Source organism: Martes martes, assembly GCF_963455335.1.
Source record: "Martes martes genome assembly, chromosome: 2".
In the NCBI taxonomy this organism is placed as follows: Eukaryota; Metazoa; Chordata; class Mammalia; order Carnivora; family Mustelidae; genus Martes; species Martes martes.
In genome coordinates this window covers 635,134-656,086 of record NC_137889.1, presented here as the reverse complement: position 1 = coordinate 656,086, position 20,953 = coordinate 635,134, and the positions used below count along the sequence as shown (strand labels likewise).

At 47.2% G+C, this 20,953-nt stretch overlaps 1 protein-coding gene across 1 annotated transcript in view; it reads left to right on the top strand.

The window, feature by feature from the left end:
• LOC308339298 (uncharacterized protein) overlaps nt 1-17,234 on the top strand; it is a 20,931-nt gene extending 3,697 nt beyond the window's left edge. Inside the window, exons 2-6 of the mRNA XM_080797822.1 lie at nt 7,019-7,175; nt 7,700-7,826; nt 8,492-8,587; nt 9,363-9,445; nt 14,952-17,234. Coding sequence (XP_080653948.1) covers nt 7,071-7,175; nt 7,700-7,826; nt 8,492-8,587; nt 9,363-9,445; nt 14,952-16,283 — 1,743 coding nt within the window. The 5' untranslated portion in view covers nt 7,019-7,070 and the 3' untranslated portion in view covers nt 16,284-17,234. The remainder of the gene's footprint in view (nt 1-7,018; nt 7,176-7,699; nt 7,827-8,491; nt 8,588-9,362; nt 9,446-14,951) is intronic.
• The last annotated feature ends 3,719 nt before the right edge of the window (nt 17,235-20,953 follow it).

Below are 20,953 nucleotides of genomic sequence, written 5' to 3'. Positions count from 1 at the left end.
GGTGTAACTGTGACTCACTGTTCTAGTGCACAGACCACTTGCTAGTTCACGGTCCAGTCTGGCTTGCCTAACCTCAGGACATTTGCACATGTTCTTTCTCTGCACTGGTCTCCCCAGTCCTCTTCATGAATGACTGCCAGCAGCACCTGTCAGTTTCCACTATCGTTGCTTTTCTAGCACTATACCTTTTCCTCCCTAACAACAAATACTTTTTAACTCTTTCATATTTATAACTGTGCCTACAGTTTTTTTTTTAATTGTTTAAAAGGTTTTATTAATTTATTTGAGACAGAGAATGAGAGAGCATAGGTGGGGGGTAGGGTCAGAGGCAGAGGGAGAAGCAGACTCCCCACTGAGTAGGGAGCCCGACGGCATTGGGGCCTGGCAGGTGAGGGGGCTCCATTCCAGGACCCTGAGATCTTAAGGCAGACACTTACCACCTGAGCCACCCAGGCAGTCTGAGCCTATAATTTAAAGGGGGTGGGGGAACTCTACTGTTCTTCGATTTTTTTTTTTTTTCCTATAGAGATCCTTGTAAACTTTTTTTCCCCTATAATTTATCAAAGTTCTGGGTCTTGTGCCCATGTCTGTGTCCCCATTTCCCCTGCCATTTTGCAGAATGGATGCTGTGTTAGGCATGAAAACCATATTAATCTCATTGTCTGTCTCCATCAGAGCTCTTGGGTGACCAGGTGCATTGTCCATGAGCAGTCGTATTTTGAAAGGAATCTTTTTTCTGGCAGTAGTTCCTTGATGGTGGTTTACCGTATTCAGTAAATCGAGTTGTAGACAGACGTACCGTCATCCAGGCCGTGTCGTTCCATTTGTAGGGCCCAGGCAGAGTAGATCGAGCGCGATGCTGAAGGGCCCTAGGATTTTCAGAATGGGACGTGGGCACTGGCTTCCACTTAGAGTCACCGGCCGCATCAGCCCCTCACGGGGGAGCCAGCCTGGCCTCTGCAGCTTTGAAGCCGGGCGTTGACGTCCCTCTGGCTGTGACAGTCCTCGACGGCGTCGTCTCCGGCAGAAGGCTGCTTGGGCCACACCGGCAGTCCGCTGTCGAGTGCAGCCGCCTTCCTGCGTTCTCTGAGCTGGGTCTTCTGGGGGACTTGCTGCGGCGTCTCCGTGGGCACCTGCGGCCTCGCCTCGTCCTTCATGTCCCGGTGACGGCTGCTTCCCTTAACCCACCAGCCAACCTCCATGGGCTTCAGACTCTCCCTGTGCAGCTCCCCCGCCTGCCTCGGCCTTCACAGAGCTGAGAGTTCGGGCCTGGGTCTGGATCAGGCCTTGGCTTTAGGAGATGGGTTCCGTCCAGACCACTCAGGCTTTCTCCGTATCAGCAATAACTTTGTTTCATTTCACTTTCTTATTCTTGTGTTCACTGAACTAGTGCCTATAATCCCCTTCAAAAACTTCTCCTTTGTATTCACAACATGGCTAACTGTTGGGCACAGGAGGCCTTTCCCACGGCATTTAATCATTTCTAGCTTTTGATGTGGTGAGAGATGTGGGACTCCTCATTTGAATACTTAAGAGGCCAGTGTAGGGTTACTGATCAGCCTAAGATCAATATTGTTGTGTCTTGTGGAATAGAGGCCCAAGGAGAGGGAGAGAGTTGGGGGGACAGTTAAGTGGAGCAGTCAGGACATACACAACAGTGATTTTTTTTTTTTTTAAGCTGAAGGCAGACGCTTCATCGACGGAGCCCCCCAGGCTCCCCACAGCATTAAGTTAGCCGTCTGATACAGGCACAGCTCATGGCACCCCAAAACAAGTGCAGTAGTATCATCAAACACACGTATCATCAAGATCACTTCACATCACACAGTATCGTCAAGATCACAATAACAAACATAATAGTGACAATATTTGAAACATTGTGAGGATTACCAGGTTGTGACACAGAGATAACAAAGTGAGCAAATGGTATTGGGAAGATGGTGCCAGTCACCATTGCGTCGCCACACACCTTTGTAAAAAACTATCTGCAAGGTGCACCAAGTGAGGTGTGCCTGTAGTTAAGACCTGGGGGGAGACGTTGTATCCTTCTGGGCCCGGGGAGTTGCCCTCAGCACCTGCTCCTGGCCATCTCCATGCAGGCAGATGAAGGCTTTGTGCAGACTCTGCTCTTCCGTTAGCCCCTGGGAAGAAAGACCATCCAGCACCCATTTCAAGTCAGGTTTTGTTGAAATCCTAGTGACTGTAATACTTGACATACTTCAAAATATTATAGGTTCCAAGAATAATTTATACTTCCAGTGTTGATTTTCCCATATAAACAGGATGTGTTTCAAATATTTTTTAATAATGGGAAACAATTGGTAAGCCTTAGGACCTACCTTAATATATAAAAGAATAAATTACTTCTGAAGAAAATTATCAGGCAGTATATTTTCATTTTAGGCACAGGCATTTGATTCCAGAAAGAATGATTTGTCTTGTTTTCTTTTCAGTGAATTTATATCAAATATAAAAGCGAATCAATACTAACTCTCAAAAGTGAGTGTTCTTTTTATAGCAAGCATTTAAGGTAATGAAGTGCTTAGTCTCCAGGGTTCTCTCCTGTGCCGCGGTCTTGCCCGCCAAGTCACACTGCAGTGTTCCTGCGGCAGTGATGACCTCTCCCGCAGAGAGGCGTGTGCAGGAGGGGACTCGGAACAAGGCTTGTGCCAGACAGTAGTTCTACTAGAGAATAAGAAGGATAGATTGTCAGACTGTGTGATGTTTAAAGGCTAATTTAGGAAAGATAATTTAAAGAAATTAAAAAAAAAAAGCTGTGTACGTAATCCTAAAGGATGTTATATCCTTTAGGAAAACGCTTATGTAAAATACAGATATTTTAGTTAATTTTTTTAAGCAGGGGCGCCTGGGTAGCTCAGTTGGTTAAGCGTCTGCCTTTGGCTCAGGTCATGATCCTAGGGTCCTGGGATCGAGTCCCATGTTGGGTTCCCTGCTCATTGGGGAACCTGCTTCTCCCTCTGCTTGTACTCTCCCCCCACCCCCCAAAATGAATAAATAAAATCTTTTAAAAATTTTATTTGAGCAAAGTCTTAGGAATATTCATGGAGGTACGAATAATTTGAGAGACTTGTTTTTTCATGGGAACAGAAGTTGTGTAAAGTTGCTGAGACAAGCAAAACCTTTTGTGCCCCAGGAGCGGGGAGCAGACCGCATCAGGAGAGCTGGGTGGATGGGCTGGGGCAGCAGGCAGGAGGCTTTCAGGGCCAGTGAAGAAGCGTGAAAGAAATTAAAGCTGGAGAGTGTTAAGAAGAAATTTGTGCTTGCAGATGATAGCAGCCCACCTGGCGGCCTCTGGGATGGGAGAGCTTGCTGGAGGTCGAGCTCTGTAAACTCTTAACTCTTAACCACCCGGTATTGGAGACGCTCCAGGTTGGTGAAAGCTTCCGCCTGCTGGAGGGTAATGCACCCCACCTCCTCGGGGACAGGGATAATGCACTGGGGACCCTCTGGGACCTCCCCCATGTACCTCTTCATCTGACGACTCATTTTTGTCCTTTATAACAGACCAGTAAGCCTAAGTGAAGTTTTTCCTAGATTCTAGAGCCATTCTAGAAAATTACCCAACCTTATTTGGGGGGTTGTGGGAACTCCTGAGCCTGCGGTACTCCCAGCAGAAGTGTGAGTAGGCCAGTGCTACATTTGTGGCTGGCTTCTGGCGTAGAGGGGGGCTTTGTGGGATCCGATGTTGACTCCAGGAAGAGAGTGTCAGGACACACCCGTTTGCTGCTAGAGAATTAGTTACTGGTGTGAAAAAAAGACTATGTATTTGAATGTTTGGATTTTGAGAAATAAGACTATTGTCTGCTACCGGGTGTTGGTCATTAACCAGGTGGAAGAAATGGCTGGATCAGGGAGGTGAGGCAGAACTAACCAAGTGGGAGTCTCGATCTCCGATATTTGAGAGCACAAGCCACGTAACCAGGCACTGGACAGGGCTTGCATACGCAGTTGGAACAAAACTGCATTATTTTGTCGTGGATGCATGTGGAAGGGAGTAGTACATGGGGATCGAAGTGGGCAGTAAAGATGATGGAATTAAGGGCTGGTAGACTACAGGGGGCCCGAAGGTAGGAGTGATTTGAGCAGCTGCTGAAGGGAGGGCCGGCAGGGGTTGCGGCAGGGGTCTGTGGTTCGTGATCTGACACGGCGTTGCTGCCCAGACCTAGGGGTGGCTTGTACCCCTGAAGAGGACCGTGTGTAGAAATCGGAGTTGGGGAAACAGACCAAATTCAAGTGCTAGCTGTGTCAGTCTTTAGCCGTGTAAGTTTGTCACACTACTAAAGCTTTCCGAAACAGCGAACAACGTTCGTATCATTTGTTACAGAAGTTCATGTTTTAGTCATTCTGGGCCGCTGGTAACAAAGACCTCAGACGAGGTGGCTTAGCACACATTTATTTTCACTGTTTTGGAGCCTGGAAACTCCCAAGACCAAGATGTCAGCAGATTTGGGACTTGGTGACGGCCTAGTTCCGGGCTTGGAGAAGCCTGGCGCTCACTGAGTCCCAGCGTGGCGGAGAGCTCTGGTGTGTTCCTCTAATAATGTCACCGGTTCCTTCCTGGGGGGCCTGCTGTCATGACTACCTCTAAACTACCTCCAGGCACCACCGTGTTGGGAAGTTGGGCTTTGAGGAGTGGATTTGTGTGGGGCGGAGGGGGCGGGGGCATTCAGGCTGTAGCCAGCAGTCTTTGTAAGGGTTAATGAATGTATGTAAATTTCCAAGCAGAGAGTCATATTTATTAAACTTTTATTTTGTCTTCCTTATTTTTTGGAGTCTAGGTATAAGGAGGTGAGTTAAGTCTACTTTTGTTTGTGATATAATACCATTTTTTCCATGAAATACAGTGAAGTACTAACAAAATTTTGGTACAAATTTAGTTTGCCAAAACTTGTTTGTTTATTTTTAAAAAAGAATTTATTTATTTATTTGAGAGAGAGAAAGCACAAGCCGGGGGAGAGGCAGAGGCAGAAGCAGGCTCCCTACTGAGCAGGGAGCTCGACTTGGGGCTCAATCCCAGGACCCTGGGATCATGACCTGAGCAGAAGGCAGACGCTTAACCGATGGAGCCACCCAGGTGCCCCAGAAAGTTTACAGTATTTTTATGTTTTTTATTTCTTTAAGAGACTTTTTAAAAAAAGATTTTATTCATTCATGAGAGATAGAGAGAGACACACACATACAGAGGCAGAGGGAGAAGCAGGCTCCCCAAGGAGCAGGGAACCTGATATGGGGCTCGGTCCCAGGACCCTGGCATCAAGACCTGAGCCGAAGAAGGCAGATGCTTAACCCACTGAACCACCCAGGTGCTCCAATTTTTTTTTTTTTTTTGGACAGAGAGATCACAAGTAGGCAGAGGCAGGGGGAGGCAGGCTCCCTGCCGAGCAGAGAGCCGATGCGGGGCTTGATCCCATGACCCTGAGATCATGACCCGAGCTGAAGGCAGATGCTTAACCCACTGAGCCAGCCAGGCGCCCCAAGTTTACAATATTTTTAAATATAAGATTTGTGAAATGCTGGTGTTGTTTGTGCTGTTGATTAATGTAGGACAGTATTACAGATAAAATTTTACTAAAATGTTAGATTGAATAAATAAATTTCCTCATACAATGCCTGCATTCTACATTTCCTAAGTCAGGGGCTTTTAGATTTGGGGATCAGGAAAGGAATTAAATAACCCTATGAGAAACTTGCTGGTTAATTTATAAGCTCACTGATTTTCATTTCCTTGTCTGCGGGGTACCTGGGTGGTGCAGTTGGTTTCAGGCTAGATCCTGGTTTCAGAGTCCTGGGATCGAGCCCCGGGTCGGGTTCCATGTTCAACATGGGGTCTCCCTCTGTCCCTCCTGGTCCCGTTGTCTTTCTCTCTAAAATAAAATCTTAAAAACCGTCAAAAAACAAAAAAACAGCTTGCTGGTTAACTTATAAATTGAGTGATTTTCATTCCCTTGTCTTAAAATAGAAAAGAACATTCATATTTTACTTACTAGCAGTGGTAGCCAAAGCCCTCTCACGTTTGCTCCAGGCAGATGTGAGAGCCCCCCACTTCTCTGAGGGCCCGTGGCATGCTCTTGTAGGGAGAGTCGGGGTTGCATGAGGGGTCTCTGGGATTCACGATCAGGGTGTCTGGGAATGGCGGGTAAGACTGGAGTCTCTTGGCTTCTCTTTCCTCGCTCAGCTTTTCCTGCATGTTGCTTGTACTGTCTGGGACTGGAGCTCCAGAGGACGCGAGGGGGGGCGGAATTCGTGAGAATGCGACTGCGGGTGAGTAGAGACGGGACCTCCTCTGGAAGGAAGCTCTGCTGCCCGTGGGTGGGAAGGCTTCTCGTGGCCTGAGTCTTCTCAGCGCATCCAGCTGTGCTTGGGGATCTGGGCTCTATGTAACGGTTCTCAGGACCCACGGATACTTGAGTTTGGTCAGGGATTGATCAGGAAGTCCTCTCCTTCCCAACATTCACACAAATGTATCTCATTCTCCGTTCACGGTGTCCTTGCAGAAGACCGATGGGCAGGATTTTCTTTTCTTATCCATTGTGCGGTCTTAGTTGGGAAATGGTGTATTCCTTAGTGCTAGTAACGTGGTGAGGGGCACAGTCGGTGCCGGAGGGGACAGGTGTTCCTGCTGTTTTCCAGAGAATGCAAGAAACTTCTGTGTAAGAGAAGAAAGAAGAAATCATTTTTTCCTCTCAATTTTAAACTTAAAAAGTTCGGTTAAAAAAAAAAATGTTCGGTTAATGTGTACTTGAGGTTTGGAAGCTTCCAAAGATGACCAAAATCCTCTGTACTACCCTTATCTCTTTCACTCACTTTCCCTCTTTGTGATTAAACTTTGTTAAAATTGGAAGTCTGAAAACAGTGCCTGGGGAGTAGTTTTAAAAAATTAGCTGTGCATTTGGCAGAATATGTGTAGAAATTAGAATAAAATTTAAAATCCTGAAGCAATTTTTGAAGGACCAAGAGAGCCGGAACTAATTGAGAGGATTCTGTTGCCTTTGAACAGAAAAACAGGATTGACATACAGAGAACCGATCCGAGGATCGCTGCTGTCGAGAATGGAGAGCTCGCTGCCAGAGGCGTCACTGTGGGGCCACGCTCCAGAAGAGCAGCCCCAGGAGCCCCTCACGATACTGTCCGCTCTGATCTCTTCTAAAGATCAAGTGAGTTCTGGATGCCCGTGGTGGGCCTGGCTTCATGCGTCTCTGCCTGTTCGTAGGGAACGGACCGATCGGTGGTGTGGCCCTTGTTGGGGCATTCCCAGCCTGTATACATTTGTCCTTCTAGCGATCTCTGTGAACCCAGGGCTCGCACACCTGACCCCAGGATCAAGAGTCACACGCGCTTCCCACTGAGCCAGCCAGGCACCTTGCAGTGCTGTTTCATGGAGGTGATAATTGCCAACCAGCTAGTCAGGATCACCAGTTTATTGGGAAATCACCGGGTGATCTCACTTTGAGATTCTGTGATCATGAAGTCGTTCTGTGCTTACTGTATGTGTCTGTTTCTCAGTGTGTCAGGAAGGCACAGGCAGATCCGCACGGGAGCATGTGGGATTTGAGCCACACGTGGAGTTTGACTTCCTATCCACACGGCTCCCCCTTTGCCATCAGTATCCCGTCGACAGTTCTCTCCTGTGCATTACTGAGCACGGGCCTGTTGAAACACACTGTCTCTGATGTTCTAGGAGTCCGTGACCTTCAAAGATGTAGCCATAGACTTAACCCAGGAGGAGTGGACCCTGATGGACAGGTCGCAGAGGAAGCTGTACATTGATGTGATGCTGGAGAACATCACTCATCTGGTGTCCGTGGGTGAGTCCGCCGCCATCTGTCCGTTCGCTTGTCATCTGTTGATCGATAAACCTGTAGGCGGGGCCACTTCCGCGTATCCCAGCGGCTCTCTGCCCTAACTCCTACTCGTCCGTGGCCTTTCTCTTCTGACTTGATGAAATTTGTAAATTGTTTTCATCAGGTCTGTTACATAATAATTTGAATATAGTTTTCTTGGCTCAAATTGTGTATCTTTCTACTGCACTTTCTCCGAGACCCAGAACAATGCTGGGAATACAGTAAATAGTTTTTGGATGAATAAATCAATATCTTACATATTTTCTGCTCTGGGCGTTATGATGAAGTTTGAGCACAGTTGAAAACCAAACATCTTGTACCACTTTCCGCATAAAACGCCACAGTGTATTCTAGTGGAGTGCGTGTTACCGTCTTCCCTTGGAAATAATGGTAGCTGCCCTGTGAGAACATTCATTTCATTCTTTCTGGATGTACACGCAGAGCCTTCTGTTCCGCTTTGAGCTGGGGTCTTGACCGCAAGCCGAGGTCTTGACTGACTGAGGTGCAGGGTCAGGCTGAGAACCACTGTCGATGTTTCCGGTGTTGAAGGCGCTGTTCTCTGGGCTGTTGTGCAGGGCGCACACGGTCCTTCCTCCATAAACTCTCGTACCATTCTCCCGTTGATCTAGGCTGTCAGTTCTTCCAAGCAGATGTGATTTCCCAGTGGGAGCAAGGAGGGGAGCTGTGGAGGGAAGACAGAGGACTTGCCCAAAGCTGGAATCCAGGTGAGCTGGGGACACGGGCTCTGTGCGAGAAGTCTGGCGAGTGAGTCAGCAGGATCTCACTGGTGTGCACGTTTGCTTGAGCGAATGAGAACGTCAGAAGACCAAGTGGCCAGGGAGCCTGCCGCAGTCCTCAGGCCCTGTCATGACTGCTCTGTACTTGAATTTGACCTCAGAGAAGGAATGTCCTGTCTCACAGGAGGTGAAATTTCACTTTGTGGTCTTTGTCATGATTTTCTCTCTCTCTCTCCTTTTTTTTTTTTTTTTGGTTATGATTTCCACTCATGTTTTCTGCAATAGCCCATCATTATTTATTTTTCTTTTTTGAGATTTTTTTAAACTTAGTTTGTGTGTGTGTGTGTGTGTGTGTGTGTGTTCCAAGATTCATTGTTTATGCACCACCCCCAGTGCTCCATGCAGGCCGTGCCCTCCTTAATACCCACCACCAGGTTCACTCAATGCCCAACCCTCCTCCCCTCCAAAACCCTCAGTTTGTCTCTCAGAGTCCAGTCTCTCATGGTTTGTCTCCCCCTCCGATTTTCCCCAACTCCCTTCTAGCCATCTCGCAATGTTCTCCGTGTTTTGAGTTTTTTTCTAGTTGATATTATTCTAAAGTGTGTGTGTTTATTCACCAGTATTGTTCTCAGTTTCACGTTATGTGGTCATGCAGTGGTGACTGTTTGAAACACACATGGGTCTTGTGTGTTTTCAACACTTTAATTCTCCTCTACTCAAGATATTCCTTAGGTTTATCTCTTCCTGTTTTCAATTATTTCAGGCTTAGAAAACAGCTATAAAAAAGAAGAAACAATATCTATGCAAGATATCTTCAAGGAAGACCCATCTGACTGCAACATAATAGTAAGTCTCCTGAGGACAGACTGTGCCTGTCCTCGTTGCAGGCCTGGGAGTCAGATAAGTTAATCACGTGTTGTCAGGAAATGTGGTCAAAAATTTAGTTTGGGGAAGAAATTAGCCTGGATTTAGACAGTAACGGCTCTTACAAAAGGATAGTTTTGTAGACATGGTTTATTTGCATGAAACATGATGTCTTCAAAAACACTCAACTCTCCAGTGAAGATGCTACCGAGGTGTTTTATAACAAAAAATTCACAGCAGCAGAACTCTCCGCTTCAGAGGGGGGAAAAACACTGCATCGATTCTGTAAAAATCTATTAGGAACCGAAAGAAGAAAAGGGAGATCCACGCACAGATGAGGGCAGGAGTAAGCAGTAAAGGAGAACAAGGCCGAGTCCGAGTCACATCTACTCGGGGGACTTAGAACATCCAGCCTCGGCGGCTGGCGAAGCCCCGTGGAGACAGCCCGGCCGCAGTCCCGAAGGAGAGGCCTGGGCAGAGCGTCCTCCCCTCAGGAGGGGCTTCCCACTGAGCATCCCCACAGGGGCCATAGTTCTAGGGCAGATGACGGGGTCTGCAGTTCAACGTTTGTCTGCCTCCGCGCAGTTTGGAGTGAGCTGCGTTTCGTGTTACCGCGTCTCTGCCTCTTCCGGGAGCCCGGGCTGTGTGTTTGCCTCCGTCCCGGAGTCCGTTCCGGGGGCCCGGCCCAGCCTGGAGCAGGAGGGGATGGGAGGCAAGACTTCCAGCTCTTGGCGTCCAGACCGGAAGGGCCCGTTCTGACCTGGAGGCCAGCCGAGGGCCACTGACCAGGCTCCCGAGGTCACTCATGCTGCACGAGTCTCACACACAACACTGTTGAGCCTGCCTGTGTTCGTGCGGGTTGGGGTGGAAGGTTATGCGGGACAAATCCCAGAAACCTCCAGCCATACGGTACATTCGGTCCTTGAGTTGTGCATAATATGACACTGTATGTACCTGCAAGGCACTTCTGATATATCTACAAGTCCGACAACATATAAATAGTATAGTAAATGTAACTATGCATACAGCATCTGTTAGGAACCCTCTTCAGTAGGGTAACCAGTCCAACAACTAGGGGAAGTATTGATTGGATTAATTAATAGTTGGTAATGGAAACTTAGCACTGTTGCAAGCATAGATTCTCATTTAAAACTGACATCATTGGGTGTTTGCTTTTTCAATTTTACATATGTATACTCACTGTCATTGGACAAGGTGATAGTTGTTAGTCCTATAGTGAAGGTTTTCTTGACAAGTTTGGTCAAAGGGGGAAGAAGACTTCTGACACGTTCTTGGGAGTAACTCTCGTGTCTGTCATGTCGCCAGCAGGCGAGTCCTGTGTGGAAAAAACAGTGGGCCCAGCAGGGCAACGTTAGTGGTTGTCCTGGTTTCGTGGATCTAGCCTCAGTTGGAGCCCAGGTGACAGGACAGCATAGAACCTAAACATGATGAGTGTTTTATCATCAGAGCCCAGGAGTGTTACTGTAGTGTCCCCTCCTTGAGCAGTAATCTCAGCAGAAGGGACAGTATTGGCAGGTGGCTTTGTAAGGTAACTTAGCATCTGCATATTCTAGCATATTAATAGTGGCTAGAAGAGTTTTGTCATACGGCCTATTGGTACATTAGGGGTCTTCATCTGCCCTAATGGAGTCTCATTTTGCTTAGTAGGTCTATTGTTGAGGATTTTTAAAGCCTCCGTTAGGTATAACTTCCATTTTGATAAAGACCCATGCTTAATTTTTAAAAAAAAAGATTTTATTTATTTATTTGTCAGAGAGCACAAGTAGGCAGAGACATAGAAGCGGGCTCCCCGCTGAGCAAGGAGCCTGATGTGGGACTCGATCCCAGCTCCCTGGGATCATGACATGAGCTGAAGGCAGTGGCTTAACCAACTGAGCCACCCAGGTGGCCCCACCCTTAGTTTTTTAAATTGTTGTTTAAATAATCTGTTTATCTGTGTCATCAGTTCAACTGCCTGCGAGTAGTAGGGTAATTATGATAAATCCATTCAATATCATAGGAGGAGACAAAAGCTTTTATTAATTAGTTGTCAAGTGGGAGCCATTATCATTGTGGATTTGAGTAGGTATATCATAATGGAACAGTCTCTAAGGTTTTGATAGTGGTTTGTTTTTTTTTTAAATAGAGATTTTATTACGTGACACAGAGAAACACAGTGAGACAGAGAACACAGGCCAGGGGAGTGGAAGAGGGAGAAGCAGGCTCCCTGCTGAGCAGAGAGCCCAATGCGCGGCTCGGTCCCAAGATCCTGGGGTCATGACCTGAGCCGCAGGCAGCTGCTTAACGACTGAGCCACCCAGGCATCCCCGATCGTTTTCTTCTGGGTGGCGTGGGCAGGTGGGCCGACTGTTACATACCCAGCATAGTGCCCGGTGCGTGACCGCTGCCCCACAAATGCATTGACAGCCTCGGAAGCAAGGTAACGGCCTCACAGAATCCATTTGCCAAATTTGGGCAGGGAGTCTTCGGTGCTGTATTGGCCCTTTGTACTGTTAGGGAATTTCTTGCTTTTTTGCCAAATCCGACAAGTTGGATATTTTAATACGGTTTCTTTAACGGCATCCTGAGTGGTGGGCATCCCACAGTCCCGCGCCCACCTATGAGTGGCCTGCCTTCCCAAGTGTCCGCTTTTCTCGTGCGCCTCTTGGGCTAGTCCGTTGTCCGTCACGGGCTCAACTACGTCTGCCACAGTAGGGCTAGTGAGGTAGCTGCTTTGCTGAAGGTCTGCTCTGTGGAGGCAAGCACACTGAGCATCTACACAGAAACAGTAATTTTAGTGTTTGGGCGCATTGCCAAGTGTCTTTCCATAGGCATCTTCAATAAACGCTGAGTAGTAACTAGTTGTGAACCTGTTACACCAGAATTCTTTGGATGGGAAATTTATGAATCAGTTCTCTGCAGTGAGAAGTCTAAAGTGCAAGCCTGTTCCAGTAATCCGTGCTGTAGCACTTGATCCTGTTTGGAAAAGACCTAGACTTGCAACAGATTCAATCCCAATTTACCATCCAAGCAAAACCTCAAAGGTCCAGGTTACCAGAGACCTTGAAAGCTTCTTAGCATTAGCCATGAAGACTTTGTGACCCTAAACGAGCTGTTATTTCAGGTCCTCCTGTGGGTGGCGGATTGCAGCTGAGATCGCGTGGGCTTATTCGACCTCTATTGAACCTTTAGGGATTGCACGTGGTCTCTAGAATACTCATGGCATTTCCCCAAACTACATAACCTAAGACTGAACGTCATTTGTTTGACATTGCTTTCCAGGTAACTTAACACACTGAGTAAAAGGGCCTCGTTGGTCAAAAAACTTCATCTGCAGTTGAAATCTTGGGAAGTTTGTTAAAACCCTAGAAAGTTTTAAAGCACATGCCTAAGTGGATTACAGGTCCTTTAGGACCTGATAAAGACAAAATATAGAAACTGGTTTTTCTGGGGAGACAGAAAGAAAACAACTATTTACATCTTCTTAGCAAGTACAAACCAATAATTAGAGAAACTTTGTCTTTTGAACAGAGAGAAAAGCAGAATTTTAATCTTTTTAAACTTTTTAAACTTTTAAAATCCACTCATTTACTTATTCTGTCCTTACCATACTTAAAATTCCAAAGATCTCCCTGCGGAAACTTTCTATGACTTTACTTTGCATTCCTATTTTGTCCCAAGCCATTTTTCTCCACAAACAGCCAGTCCCATCCAGGACAAAATTTACCTTCTTTTACCTTCAACAAAACCTACATTCCTGTTCCTTGCATCTTTTTTACATATCTCCTACTTCTCTGGATCCAGAGTTGTTTCCCTCACTCCCGTCCGTCTTCGGGTACAATCTCTGAAACTACTGTGGCTGTTGCAGTGCATTCAGAATCCACCTCTTTTAAGACTTTGTTTAGTGCGGCATCTTGTACTTGGAACATCTCTTTGGGAGGAATTCTTTTCTCAGAGTCCTCAGAGTATCTCTTCTCACACTTGCTGGGTGATGCCCCTGCTGCTTAAGGTGGCTCTGTCAGAGCCCGATTCTCACCATGACTGCAGTCTGTACCCTCTCATCGTCACCCCAGATGTCGCCATCCCAGGGGTCAGGGTCCCACTCACAGCCAGCAGAAGCCATGGCTATGTGCACTTCCTCAGTGTCCCTCTTCTCGCTTTTATTTCTACCTGGCCATCCATATGGCCGGTTTTTTGGCCACATGCTGGTGAGTGTGGATTGGTAAGAAAGAACGGAAGTCTGATGTTGACACACAGACATTCGAGATTGTCAATTTGCTCCTTTTCTCATTTTAGTTTTTCCTCCTGGTACTTATCACGATGTGATCCTTTGTGTGTGTGCAGTTAGCATACGCCATCCCCAGCGAGCTAGGAATGACACATCATCTGTCCCAGTTACAGTTCCTGAAGTGTCTGTGAGTCGTGGTGGTTCGGCTGACTTTAATAACCATCCGTTGTTCACAAAGACAGACATGCTCAGACCATTCTTTTGCCAGTGAGTAAAACTGAGGGTCCTCCCACTCAGGAATATCTACATCAGCGTGGAGGTTTCCTCAGAAAGGGTATGTCACGAGTCCTGCCGACTACACCAGTTATGTTCCACATAAAAGATTCACGGCAGCCGAACTCCGTTTCAAAGGGTGAAAAAACACTGCATTGATACTGTAAAAGTCTATCAGGAACCGAAAGAAGAAAAGGGAGATCCGCGCACAGATGAGGGCAGGAGTAAGCAGTAAAGGAGAACAAGGCCGAGTCCGAGTCACATCTACTCGGGGGACTTAGAACATCCAGCCTCGGCGGCTGGCGAAGCCCCGTGGAGACAGCCCGGCCGCAGTCCCGAAGGAGAGGCCTGGGCAGAGCGTCCTCCCCTCAGGAGGGGCTTCCCACTGAGCATCCCCACAGGGGCCATAGTTCTAGGGCAGATGACGGGGTCTGGAGTTCAACGTTTGTCTGCCTCCGCGCAGTTTGGAGTGAGCTGCGTTTCGTGTTACCACGTCTCTGCCTCTTCCGGGAGCCCGGGCTGTGTGTTTGCCTCCGTCCCGGAGTCCGTTCCGGGGGCCCGGCCCAGCCTGGAGCAGGAGGGGATGGGAGGCAAGACTTCCAGCTCTTGGCGTCCAGACCGGAAGGGCCCGTTCTGACCTGGAGGCCAGCCGAGGGCCACTGACCAGGCTCCCGAGGTCACTCATGCTGCACGAGTCTCACACACAACACTGTTGAGCCTGCCTGTGTTCGTGCGGGTTGGGGTGGAAGGTTATGCGGGACAAATCCCAGAAACCTCCAGCCACACGGTACACAACAGTAAAAATGTTTGTACATGCGGAAGTTGAATATGCCCATGTGCATGTAAGTAACCTGGGGAAGATTTTAATTGGCTCTTAGCACTGAGTGGCCAGCCTAGAATTTATATAGAACTGAATTCATATTCAGAGAACTGAGTGGATAAATATATCTGAGAAATCCTGTAACAGTCTCCTCTCTTTCCCAACAGCCGAAATATCACCCAGGAGAAAACCCCTTTGAACATATTGGGTATGATGAAGTTTTCAGTCAGACCTACACATTGACTCAACATGTCTTAACTCATACTGGACAGAGACCCTATAAATGGAGCGAATGTGGAAAACATTTCAGTCATAGAAGCGACCTTTATAGACACCAGAAAAATTTCATGGAAGCAAAACCTTATAAATGTAATCAATGTGATAAATGCTTCCATAATAGAAGGAAGCTTTGCATACACCAGAGAATTCACACGGGAGAGAAACCCTATAAATGTGATGAGTGTGGTAAAAACTTCAGTCGAAACTCACATCTTCGTTCCCATAAGATAACTCACACAGGAGAGAATCCATTTGTCTGTAATCAGTGTGGGAGTCACTTCAGGTATTTTTCATCCTTAACTAGACATAAGCATATTCATTCTGGACAGAAGCCTTATGAATGTCATCTGTGTGGGAAAGCCTTTGTTCAAAGTTCTTATCTTAAACAGCACGAGAGAACTCACACTGGAGAGAAACCATATAAATGTCTTCTATGTGGAAAAGCCTTTGTTACAAGCTCTAATCTTCGAGAACATGAGAGAACTCACACTGGAGAGAAACCATATAAATGTCATCTATGTGGAAAAGCCTTTGTTCAAAGCTCTTGTTTTAGACAACATGAGAGAACTCACACTGGAGAGAAACCGTATAAATGTCGTCTTTGTGGAAAAGCCTTTATTACAAGCTCTTGTCTTAAAAAACATGAGAGAACCCACACTGGAGAGAAACCATATAAATGTCTTCTTTGTGGAAAAGCCTTTGTTACAAGTTCTAATCTTCGAGAACATGAGAGAACTCACACTGGAGAGAAACCATATAAATGTCCTCTATGTGAAAAAGCCTTTGTTACAAGCTCTAATCTTCGAGAACATGAGAGAACTCATACTGGAGAGAAACCCTACAAGTGTCATCTGTGTGGAAAAGCCTTTGTTACGAGTTCTTGTCTTCGAGAACATGAGAGAACTCACACTGGAGAGAAACCATATAAGTGTCCTCTTTGTGGGAAAGGCTTTGTTACAAGCTCTTGTCTTAGAAAACATGAGAGAACCCACACCGGAGAGAAACCATATAAATGTCCTCTGTGTGGGAAAGCCTTTGTTACAAGCTCTAATCTTAGAGAACATGAGAGAACTCATAGTGGAGAGAGCCCATATAAATGTCCTTTATGCGGAAAAGCCTTTGTTGAAAGCTCTAAAGAACTTGAGAGAACTCATACTGGAGAGAACCCATATAAATGTCCTCTGTGTGGAAAAGCCTTTGTTACGAGCTCTTGCCTTTGAAGACAGGAGAGAACTCACTCGAAATGTACTGAAAAATATGGAAGAGCCTTCAGCCACAGCTCTAATCTAAAACAATTCCGAGAACTCATAAATGGGGGAAATTTATGGCCATATTCATTATGGAAATGCCTTCATTTTAAATTTATCCTTACACAACATGAGTGAACTCCATCTGGAGGAACCCTGTATTTAACATCAAGGAGGAAGAGACATTAGCTGATCTGTGGTTGTAGGGTGCACAAGAAAATTCAGTCTGAATGATAATCTAATCTCCCTAGAATGGGAAATTACACGGGAAAATCTTTACAGAAGGAGGTTGCTCAAGGAGAATAACAGAAAAATTGATGCTGGGGAGCTTACTCATTGTAATATGCATGGAAAAAAACCCTTTACTAGTAGAAAAACTATTGTAGGCATGTGAAGTTTCACACTGTAGAATAGTGAGTGAATGGAAGTCTTCGGTGATTTTTAATTCCTTAGTCAGCTTGCAGTTTCTCACACTGTATATATGCCATTGCTCAAATCCGATGAAAGTTTAGAGTTTGCATCAGAAATCCCTGACTAGGAGAAACATCTATCAAGAATGTCTAACCACACAGTTTAGACATTAATTTATATTTTTTGCTTAATGGCCTATTATAAAAATGTAAGAAACATATGTAGGATTGTGACATCATCTGGGAATTCTAAATGCAGAATTTTACGACAAGCAATGATTTTTTTTTTTTCTTTAAGGGACTAGTACGTAGAACTGCATATGAAGCCAAGTTGTTGCTAAAAAATACATTATGTTGGTCAGGCCTATTTTTTCACAGCAATAATTACTGGGTTCAGCTAGAAAGTAACTAAATATTAACCAAAAAACAACACAAGATGATGTGTCATTACTACATATTGTTAACCATGTATGTAGATCATAATGATGAATTAAAGAGTGATAGTTTGTGACTGAATTCTGCACTTGTTTTCATTTTAGAACGACGTTACTGAGACAACGAAGGGTATAGCCTGACAATAAGTGGGATCAGTTCAGCAGCAGGATATAACCTCTATTTGTGCATCCAACATAGGAACACCTACTTATAGGGGCTCCTGGGGGCTCAGTCTGCGAAGCATCTCATTTTGGTTCAGGTCATGATCCCGGGGTCCTGGGTCAGTGGAGAGTCTCTTCCCTCTGCCCCTCCCCACTGCTCATGCTCCGTCTCACTTTTGACTCAATCTTTTGAAAGTGACCACTTTCACGTATAAAACCTAAACCCATGTGAAGGGAGAAACAGTAGTACAGGGATAGAAGGGGGACTTTAAAATACACTTTTGTCAGTGGATAAGTCATTCAGACAAAATCTGTACAAAGACATGAGGCTTCAGTGACACGTCGGCTCAGAAGGATCCCGAGCACGCCGCGCCGTCCGTGGGCAGCAGCGTGCCTCCCCTTCTCAAGGGACGCAGAAATTCTGCAGGGTTGACCAGACGTTAGTACCAATGGACAACGCTTTTCTCTCTTGCCCAAGTCATGTAGTTGCCCTTCTACTTCTCATAAAAACCCTTTGCTTTCGCCCCATACATGGGACACTTCTGGTTACTCTGGGATCTGTGCTTCCCAAACCACAATTCCTTAGCCCCCAGTAAACATTTGTCTGTCTCTTGGGGCAGCTCTTGTTTTCTGGTTGGCAGATGTTTGCCTTCCTTTCTTAGTCACAGGTACTACAGAGTGAGATCTAGGAGAGCTGACTTGGGTAGGAAGTCACCAGTTCGCAGGATCCCTTTGGCAGGACCCCCCCCCCCCCCCGAATGAGTGTGCTCCCTCTGAGAGTGCCTCAGAAGGCCCCATCATAGAGCACCAAACCTTGGAAGGGAAAGAATTCCCCTTCATCCCTTCTAGATTCTTGGCTCGGATACCCCACCCAAGATGAGGTCAAGGGCACAGAGGGATGGGACCCCTAGACAGGAACTGAGGAAGAACATTGGGCAGAGCGGACTGTGGTGAAGGGCAGCCCCTGGGGACACAGCACTGACCTCGCCGGTGGGGGGTGGGCGGGTATGGTAGGAAGGGTCGGGTGGGTGGGGAGGAGGAAGGGACTGCTGGAGGGAGCAGGTGCTCATGTTGAGTGGAGGGGTAGGGTTGGACTGGGGGAAGCTGAGGCTGGTTCCCAGCAAAACCAGTTCAGAGGACATGAGGGCAAGAGGAGAGGAGTCAAGGTGGGGTGAGGGAAGGAATCAACCAGGGCAGAGTAACCAGATGGGCCCCCTTGAGTCCCTGGCTGTGGGGGAGAACGGGGCCTGGGGAGATGCGAGCAGGGGGGGAATGAAGCCCTCAGACAAGAGTGTAGGGGAGAGGCTGCTTTTTTTTTCTTTAATTTTTTTTTTTTTAAGATTTTATTCATTTCACAGAGAGCTAGAAAGAGCACAAGTAGGCAGAGAGAGAGGGGGAAGCAGGCTTCCTGCGGAGTGGGGACCCGATGTGGGGCTCAATCCCAGGACCCTGGGATCATGATCTGAGCCGAAGGCAGATGCCTAACGATTGAGCCACTCTGGCATCTCGAGGGTGCTGGTTTGCATGTGAAACGGCTAGCAAGTACTTTGGGGTCCACAATAGTAAAATAAAGCAGTAACAAGACATGTGATCTCCCATTTCTGAGCTGAGACGGTAGGTCGTTGCACTGGGTAGAGAACAACGTGGCCCAAGTCCCTGTAGGAGCTCACACAGCTTCATCATGGTCACCCCCAGGTTTTATATTTTCATGCCTTCGTAAATGCTTATATTTTAATTTATGTTTACTTACCACTTTCTGAATTTGATAAGTTTAATCATTTCTCAGCACTTTCTTTATTTAGTTGGATTTTCTGCATACATAGTAACTTCCTGTACAGATGTCTTTCTCAATTTTTCTGTTGAATGTTAGGGTTTTTGCAGAGTGTAGCTACTGCAGAGGACATCCCACATAGAGAGCAGACCATTCCAAGGGGCAGTAAGGGCCCCGGGGGAGAGCGGAGGGTCCTGTCGTGGCCGATTGTCGTGGGAAGTCATTACGACCTAGGATGTAGGTGGAAGGTTTTCTCGTGCACTTCCTAAATGACAGTTTTCTAACATTCATGCCCTCAGAGAGGGGTTGGTCAGGTCTCTCAGGCCGGTAGTGAAGATGGGTATTTTGAATTTGGGGACATTACTACTTGTTTGTTTCTTTAAGGTTTTATTTCCTTATTTTAGAGCAGGTGAGCAGGGGTGGGGCTGGGAGAGGCACAAGCAGAGTGTGGAGCCCGATGCAGGGCTGGGATGGTGACCCGAGCCCAAACCAAGGGTCGGCCTCTAAACTGAGGGCGCCATCCACGCCCCCTACTTGTTCGATATTTAACAAAACGTGCCTGGTGCAGGGATTTTTGCCTGCTGTGGGCTCTACGGGCTGCGAGTGAGGAACAGTGGCACCCACAGGCCTTCAGCCTGGCTTGGTGACTGCAGAGGGCAAAGCGCTCTCCTGTGGGAGGAGGGTGTTCGCTGAGGTGAGGTGGCCCCATTATCAGACCACACGAGCATGTCTGTGATTGTCCCTCACAGGTTTGCTGGCTGACCCAAGCACGCCCATTCCTGACCCCTTGGAAGCATTCAAATTGTTGTCCGCATGATCACTGACCCTACGAGACCCCCAAATCACCATCTCTGCAGAGCGTAACCCCACACTTACGGGATTTCCACTATACATTTCAATAACTCAGCCCCCAAGGTTCTGTCCAAACTCCCACTCAGAGCCCCCATCCCTGGTGCCCACAGCTCCCACATCTCTGAACCGTTCAGATCCTGGATTCTAGTCTTGCCTTCTGCAGAGCCCCCGCAAGGCCCACAGGCCTGACCCCACAATGCCGGCTGCACTTTTCCCAGGCCCCCCCGTGGGCGTGCTCTGTGGGCCTTTGCTGGGCTCGTGTCTTCCGCCTCCTGTGGCCTCTGAAACAGTCATCACACGCTCTGATCCCACAGTGAACACGACACCCTCACACACAAACCCTAACACGAGCATGTGCACACACGAGATCTGATGACACGTGTCTGTTCTGACAGTCACGTGTACACCTTCCACACTGACCACACTCAACAGACAGATAATGGCCAACCCCTCAAAGGCAGACAAACCAGGGGAACAACTGTGCAGATCTTGGGAAGATACCCCCGGCCACACAGACAGGCGGTCTGGCTGCACGTGTGTCTGGATCTTGAGGCATTTCACACTTGGGCATGGACGCGAACCCCTGGGGCTTGGAGGGGAGAGGCTCGAGACACAGGGACAGATGCGAGCTGACCTCCCTCAGAGCCCGGCAACCTCCTTCTTGGCAGAGAGTAGAAGAGACCAGTGGATCCTCTTACTAGGCGTTTGATACGGACACGCCAGCAAGAAGAGTAATGGGCACAATGCAGAAAGGGGCGCCTGGATGTCTCTGTGGGTGAAGGCAGAGTCCAGATGATCCGTTAGAGGCTTTTTCCTCAGAACAGACCTGTTGCTCTTAAAACGTGGACATACGTGTTTTGTACATAAAAATATTAAAGCACTCTTTGCTTGAAAATACGTGAAGTAAAAGGATGTCAGTTCCTGCCAGGAGTGAGAGGACTTTGTGGGTCCAGCCCCTAGAGAGCGACCGCAAAGCCTGGTTAAAATACACAGAACTTGGAGAACGTGGTTATG